The sequence below is a fragment of the Trachurus trachurus genome (assembly GCF_905171665.1).
Source record: "Trachurus trachurus genome assembly, chromosome: 14".
NCBI lineage: Eukaryota > Metazoa > Chordata > Actinopteri > Carangiformes > Carangidae > Trachurus > Trachurus trachurus.
Genome location: NC_139903.1, coordinates 2,867,417 through 2,875,730, shown reverse-complemented (window position 1 = coordinate 2,875,730; position 8,314 = coordinate 2,867,417). Strand labels below are relative to the sequence as shown.

Genomic DNA, 8,314 nt, shown 5'->3' with positions numbered 1-8,314 from the left:
ACATAGAACAGGACCAGACGTGGCGTTGTTTCCTCTTTTCACCGACAGCTCCACTCTCCCTTACTTACACTAACTACTGTTATTGTTGAGGCCAGAGAATTGTGGGATTTGTAGTTTTTGACCAATCGCAGGTTGTGCTCTTTTTGTGATTTTCCTGGTTCACAGGTGTCTTTTTTTTAGGGGCAAATGCGAGTGAAATGCTCACCCATGGTGGGCATAAGAAAATGTAACACCTGTCTAAAATTATTTAAGACTTGAACACAATAATTCAACAAATTTAAGACATTTTAAGGCCTAAAATTTAGATTTTCAAATTTTAGACTTTTTAAGACCCCGTGGATACCCTGTTATTTCATATAAAAGTTTAAGTGCATGCATATTTTATGATGCTGTGTATTTCAGGTGTATGTTAATATACACACACCTTAGGAGGCCTGTCATTGATTGGTTAAAACAAGGTAATCAGTAGATGGGAATTAACGTCAGATTTAGTCACGGATCACCTTCAAACTCTCCTTGTCATGATATTTGAATTAATTATACATCAACACCAGCATCTATAACTCACTAGTATCTTTCAATGCAGTCTCTATCGCACACGCTCAAAAGACTGGCTCACACTGCAGGTTCCCTCAGTTAACACCCAACTTGGAAAGACCAGTTTTTCTTACTGTGCACCTACAACCTGGAACACTCTGCAGAATCATTTGAAACTTACCTCACTTTTATCAATGGGACAATTTAAAGCCATAACTACATCTTATTTTACCTCTAACGGCTCGTGCTTTTAACTATGTTTCAGTTTACCCTAGTCACCTTTAACTTCTGGTATTGTGTTATGTTTTTGTATGTTTCAAAAGCCTTGTGTGTTTTGTGTTTCATCTCGGCTATATTGTAAATGAGGTTACTCCTCAATATATCTCCGAGTTTAAATAAAGGTTATGAAATGAAATGATTACTGATTAATGAAAAACAGACTTTTGAACCAAATAATCGATTTTCCTGAATAGATAACAGGAGAAGTTACACAATGTCCCTTTAAGAAATTCAGGAAAAAACAAAAACAAAACAGCCCAGTTCACCTGCACCTTTTAAAACATCAGTCAGGCTGACGTCATCGTGTCCGTGTTTGTCTTTTAAAACCTTTCTCTGCTGAATGTCGGACATGAATCCAGTTTGAAACTCACTCTGATGCCACAGGCCAATGAATAAACTGTATTTGTTTTTTTTTATTACAAAAATTAAATCAATCAACAACATAAACGTTTCACTTTACAGAGCGGGGACACTTTGGACGTGTCCTCTGAAGACGTCACACAGGGACATTTTACACAGAACTGAAGGAACCAAAGAGACCCTGAAGTATCTGTCTTCTGTCTACCTTCTTCTACTGCTGCTGTCTCTGTCTGTCTTTCTTTTTCTATCATTGTCTCATAGATATATACAGTACAGGCCAAAAGTTTGGACACACTCAATGCATTTCCTTTATTTTCATGACTATTTACATTGTAGATTCTCACTGAAATTCCACTAATGAACCCTGACAAGAATGAACCTGTGAAGTGAAAACCATGTTCAGGTCAGGTTCACCTCTTGAAGCTCATCAAGAGAATGGCAAGAGCAAAAAGCAGTAATCAGAGCAAAGGGGGGCTACTTTGAAGAAACTAGAATTGGTGGGGTCAGAGATAGAGGAGGAGGAGGAAGAAGGAGAGGAAGAAGAAAAGAGGAAAGAGAAGACTAAGAAGAAAAGACCTGTTTTCAGTTATTTCACACTTTTTTTGTTAATTCCACATGTGTTCATTCATAGTTTTGGTGCCTTCAGTGAGAGTAAAGGAAACACATTGAATGAGAAGGTGTGTCCAAACTTTTGGCCTGTACTGTATACTGACTAGATGCCGCGTTCTGCTTCTCAGCGTACATCAATAACGCCGCCATCTTGGTCCAAGGGTTTCTGACCATAGACATATAAACGTCTGACCAGCAGTCAGACCCGGTCAGACCCTTGTAGAACACATTTCAGTGTATTTATGCATGTGGGTGTGTGTCTGAGTATGGAAGTGTATGTTTAATACATATAAACAAAAATTATAAAAAAAATTCAAATTTTTTTGTTGTTGTTGTTGTATCATAAATATGTGTCTGACATTTATAATAAACCAAACGGCTTGAAAATCGGTTGAATATTCGGTGAGTTATGGCGATTTTAATGGTTGATAGACCTCTGCCTCTGCTGACTAGTGCAGTAAGTAGACACGGCTTCACCTGACCAAGATGGCCGCCGCATCGACGTATTCCACTCAATAGAGTTGCCTGGGAACGCGGCATCTAGTCAGTATATATATATATGTCATTGTCTCTGTCCGTTTCTCGTCTTCTATCATTGTCTCTGTCTCTATCCATCTCTCTTCTCCTCTCACTCTCTCTGTCTAAATCTCTCCTTCTGTCTTCTGTCTACCTTCTTCTACTGCTTTCTCTGTCTCTATCTGTCTCTCTTTTTCTATCATTGTCTCTGTCCATCTCTTGTCTTCTATCATTGTCTCTGTCTCTGTCCATCTCTCTTTTTCTGTCACTGTCTCTATCTCTGTCCGTTTCTCTTCTCCTCTCACTCTCTCTGTCCATCTCTCTTTTTCTGTCATTGTCTCTATCTCTGTCCGTTTCTCTTCTCCTCTCACTCTCTCTGTCTAAATCTCTCCTTCTGTCTTCTGTCTACCTTCTTCTACTGCTTTCTCTGTCTCTATCTGTCTCTCTTCTCCTATCATTGTCTCTATCCATCTCTCTTTTTCTGTCACTGTCTCTATCTCTGTCCGTTTCTCTTCTCCTCTCACTCTCTCTGTCTAAATCTCTCCTTCTGTCTCTATCTCTGTCCATCTCTCTTCTGTCTCTTCTGTCATAATCTCGGTCCCAGTCTGTCTCTCTTCTCCTCTCTCCCTCTCTGTCCCACTTCCTGTCTTCTTCCTCGTCTCTCCGTAGTCTCTCGTTCTCCCTCGGTCTCGCTCTCTGTCCGTTCTCGTGTCGCCCCGGCAACGCCCCCCTCTGGTTGTACTTGTCGTAGCCGACGTCCTCCTTCTCCTCTTTCACTCTGACCGGGCCGCTGGCGGCGGCGGCGGTCGTTGGAGGAACACGATGAAGAGGAGGAGGCGGCGGCGATGAAGAGGAGGAGGAGGAAGAGGTTGCCCGACTCTTCTTCTCTTTCTCTTTCTCCTTCTCTTTCTCCGCCTTCTTCTTCTCCTTCTTTTCTTTCTTCTTTTTCTTCTTCTCTTTTTTGTCTAGAGGGAAGGAAGTATAGAGGGATTATACATCTACTGCGCATGTCGCCTGCAGAAAGAGAGCAGCAAGAGCCGCGATCAAGTCTTTTTGTGCTGTTAGTTGCACTAATCCTTCTGATAAAATTAACAAAACGCGCAATTTTTTACAGAATACCGTCAACTAGCACCTATTTCAAGGCAAACGAGAGAGAAAACAGTACATTGCCGATTAATTTCGAGCAATATAATGTGTTAGACACGTTAGTTTGAATGGTGATGAAGCTAAATATGCCCACAGGCACAGCTGGAGAACTGCAGCGAATGAGTTGTGAAATGTTTACTACGACAGCGACTGAAGACCAGGTCACATACTAATGGAAAACAGCTGAGATTAATTAACGTTATAAAACGGAAAGGTGAAATCCGGCGATCTGATTGGTTGTTAACCGTGGTATAATGAGCATATACCACGGCTACTATTCTAAAGCCTTATCACAGCGTAGGCTATCACTCCGCCTCAGGCACGTATGACTGGTATGAATGGAAGTTGTTGTCATGTATCCATGACAACGGACTGTTGCAGTCGGTAGCAAAAGACAGCTGATGTTTTTACGATGTTAAAAAATGGACTAAAGTAGTGTAATTGACATGTTTAAGGTGAACTTTCACCTCCAGAGGGTTAACAATGGTAGAGGACTGAGCAGTGACAGAGGAAAAGACGAGATGCAGAGCTACTTGGAGCTAACGTCTGGACAGCTGGAACTAGTTTTTTATTGGATAATATGTATTTCTGGTTGAATAAAACTACATGAAATTGATTGCGTATCCCTCTTTTATATTGTCATTATTGGTAACCGTTTTATAAAAGCAATATATCACTCCAGTCCGTGGTATACTGTATGCTCATTATACCACTCTAATTACACATTATACCTCTGCTTCGCGTCGGGCCGAACAACGCCCCTTAGCCGTGGTATAATGAGCATATACCACGGCCTGTCGTGATATATTGCTTAATTAAACTATCAATCCTCACAGCCACATAGTTTTGTAATCGTTTAAGAGTATTTTCCTGAACATTAGTGTCTGTTAAATAGCTGTAACCATGACAACCGGTTCTTTCTGCAGTCAGGTTGTGCACACGAATCCGCAGTGTTGGTAAATCTCATAAATCTGGCCTCAGGTGGATCAAAGACAACAGGAAGTGGCCTCCTCACCTTTCTTGGGCTTCTTCACGGGAACGCTGTACTGCTCCTCTTCCTCCTCTTCCTCCGAGGAAGACGAGGAGGGCTGGCGGAGTTTGGGAGCGCAGCCGTCCTCCCTCAGCTGCTTGGTGATGTCGTCGATGTCCTCGTGGTCTTTGGGGGGACGGTAGTCTTTCACGTGGTCCACGCGAATCGTCCGACCTTTGATCTGACGACAGAAGCACAAATTCAGCTTTTTACCAAACCGACCGCCGACCTACTACCAACTACTACTACTACTACTACTACTACTATTATTACTACTACTACTACTACTAACAACTACTACTACTACTACTACTACTACTATTACTACCAACTACTACTATAAGGACACTAGGACAGTAAATGATGCAGGATACAACCACCACAACAATAGTCTGTTCATCAAACTGAGAGTATTAAAGTTCACTGACTTAGTGAAAATTAAAACTGCACAGATAATAAACAAAGCAAAGAATAATTTACTCCTTAACAATATACAAAAAGGGTGATAAGAGGGAAACTTCAAACCAAAACAACCAAGTATAAATACTACATTAAAAAGCGAGTGTATCTCTGTGGCTGCCAGAGGAGCTCAAACAAAACAAAAACATGATACAGTTTAAAAAGTAATTAAAACATAGTACGATAGAAAGCTCTAAACAGGATAGATCATTTGAGATTTGACTGCAACTTTAATTTTATCTTCAAGTTGATTTATTTGGCTTCATCTGTTGATTAAGATTTCTGCTACTTTCTGTCACACTGAATGAAACCATAAAGAGCCCAAAGCTTTAACTGAAATGAAGAATTAAAGGGTTTGGCGCTTAAAAGCTGAATAGCTTCAGCCTACAATTTTTCAATCCTTTTCAATCTATGTAACAATTATGAATTAAAGGACAATTTCGGGTAAATTCAACCTGGGGCTATAGTTTTTCTAATATTTTAGCTCTAAAAGAATGAACCTGAAGGTTTTCTTTTTAATATCTCCTGTTCTGCAGTAGTTCTGTCTGTCCCTGCATCGCCACGGTAGCGTATAATGGTAGCGGACGGATCTTAGGCTGTTTAGGCTGTTGACATCCCACAAAACCACAGTACTTTTTCCACAGTCAGCGTCAGATGTCTTCAAACACAGGTTGTCTGAAGCTCCTGATTGTTTTATCAACAAAGCAATATCAACTCAGAGCCACAGAGTCTTCGTAGCAGTAAGTAAGTCTGGATGTTGTTTATACTTCCTGTAAACATAATGAGCCGTCAACCTGACTCTCGCGCGAGACTTTGTATTAGAGCTCCGGAGCAACTAAAAAGAAAACCTTCAGATTCATTCTTTTAGACCTAAAATATTAGATTTGTACACAAGGTCGACTAAACTACAACTGCTGCTACTAATATAAAGACGGGACACTAAAACCCGTGAGTTTCTTCACCTTGATGCCGTTGAAGTTGTCCACAGCGAGGATGGTGCTCCTCTGGTCCTCGTAGCAGAGGAAGCAGAAACCTTTGGACTTCCCCGTCTTCTTGTCACGCACCAGGTTGATGTTGACGACTTCTCCGTACCTGCGTGTGTTTTCAGAGAAAGTAAGTTCACACACACACACACACAGTCTCACTGTGTTAAAGACTTAAAACCATTGATCGCTAGTAAGACATTGACTTCATTTGATGTGATTTTATCTTTTTACATTGTTCTTTTGCTTTCTTTATTGTACGGCTGTGGTTTTTACCCATGTTGTATGCCTTTTCATTCATTTTATTTGTATTTTATATGTAATTTCATGCCTTATGTGAGCTGTTATGTCACTGTGGATGCTTTAAAGCGCTCAACAAATAAAGTTGGATTGGACTGGATAGATAGAAAGAGAGAGTGGATGTGGATGTACGTACTGGGAGAAGACACAGATGACGTCGCCTTCAGTCAGCTCGTATGGAAATCCTCCTGCGAAGAGGAAAAAAGAAAAGGAAATTCAACACATCGCATCATCAACGTGTTGGGGAGCGAGACCTTCAATCTTCACTAAAGGAGGAGGATCATCCAACGTACCGACAAAGACCCAGGCGCTGTCTTTGTACACGCTGTGCCAGGAAACAGAGTCTTTGACCCCGAGATCGGCCTCGCGCTCGTTCAGCTCGTTGATCAGCTTCACCTTCGTTAGCGGACTGAGGAGAGAGAAGGAGGACACAGTGTTTATTATGTGGGACTTCTCTATCACACGCTCAAGTGAAATATTGTGTACAATCTGGTGTTATAGAATCTGCCCAATGATGTCAATGATGTCTACTTGCACCTGAACGCACCATTCATTTTTGTTACTGTGATAAGAGGATGGTCTGATTGATATAATCTAAATCCTTGTGGCTAAGACATAACAAAGTAAAGGAGTTATGTATTTACTTTTACACCTCGGAGTGACTAAAGGCGAGGAGAATATGCAAAGCAATTACATATACAAGAAAATGCATGGTGAAAAATCAGGATTTAGACCAAACAGTGTTGGGTAAATTACCCTGAAAAAGTATTTAAACCTATACTGATTATTACCCCAAGATAATACAGTATGTGCAACACCAAAAATGACAACTTATGGCTATTAGATATTCTGCAACTGTATGCAGTTTAAATGATATGTTTGCAAAAAATAAATTGACTTGTTCATTGTTTAAACAGATATACACAACAACTTATAAGACGTACAGATGAGAAACTATAAGAAATCGCTCATGAAAATAGCTTAGTGAAACCAACACACCAAACTCCATTCACATTATGGCTAATTTTTATGTTGTTGTTGTTTGATCAGTTTAGGAACATTTTTACCACAAGTTTTGGATTCATATTCTTTCTAATTTGATAAATAGTGAGGCAACTGACTCGCAATTAAAAGCAAAACCGACGCAGAGCAGAGTGTCGCTACCCGATCTGCGACGCTACCGGATCCGTGACAAAACTGGTCTGCGCATGCGCAGACCGGCCGCCATCTTGGACAGCTGCCTACGGCAACTCCAATTGGACAAACTTCATTTGGGCACTGCCCGATTTGCGTACATGCTTTAAGTTCTGTGAATTTAAAATACGGTACTGTGAAAATGATTAAAAAATAAAATAAAATAAAATAAAAACCGCGTAGGTCCGTCATAAGACAGCCGCGGCAGACTCGTTTATTCAGTGAGTGTTGTGGTAGTTGTGATTGTTTGTGGTTGTCATGGTAATGAGGCCGGCGAGAAAAGAGGACAGTAAACATTAAAAGTCCGCCTGTGTTCCTGTTTTCTGAGCATCAAGATCCAGACCACCACAACCAACCCTCAATTTACATTACTAATAAAGTATTTAAAAAAATAAATAAAAAGATAAACCGTCTCTGGCGACGCACATAGGGCAGTGATCCTAAGTCAATTCAACTAAGTTTGTCCAAGTGGAGTTGCCGTACGTGGCTGTCACGGATCCGGTAGCGTCGCGGATCGGGTAGCGACACAGAGGACCATGAGTGAAGGCAGCTCAGAATGTAGCCTAACTTATCTATCAACCTTTGTCATCGATTAGCAGGAGCTAACGTTAGCAGACTGACTTACAGCACAATATAGAACCAGTGACGTGTTAAATAAAGTACAAATAGTAAAACAGAAAAGCAAATAACCATGTTTAAAAGCATAAATATTCACTTACTTCATGGTGAACTACACAACTGGAGCCAACGGCGCTAATGCTAACGCGGAAATCGTCGACTTTGCCAACAATGAACCACTTCCGGTTGAATCTCTCTCCTGTCCATCGCCCCCTGCTGGTTGGATGTCGTAACTACACGCCAACGTTCAGTGAAATAGGACTAAATCATCAAACAACTGCTT

At 40.8% G+C, this 8,314-nt stretch overlaps 1 protein-coding gene across 1 annotated transcript; it reads right to left on the bottom strand.

Annotated features, from left to right (window-relative positions):
• Nucleotides 1-2,701: 2,701 nt before the first annotated feature.
• Nucleotides 2,702-8,284, bottom strand: rbmx2 (RNA binding motif protein X-linked 2). Its single transcript, XM_083986168.1, has 6 exons — nt 8,133-8,284; nt 6,513-6,628; nt 6,356-6,407; nt 5,899-6,028; nt 4,463-4,658; nt 2,702-3,266 (listed from the first exon to the last, which is right to left on the bottom strand). The coding sequence occupies exons 1-6, from the start codon at nt 8,135-8,137 to the stop codon at nt 2,707-2,709; spliced, it is 1,059 nt and encodes a 352-aa protein (XP_083842294.1). The 5' UTR covers nt 8,138-8,284; the 3' UTR covers nt 2,702-2,706.
• Between the last annotated feature and the right edge of the window lie 30 nt (nt 8,285-8,314).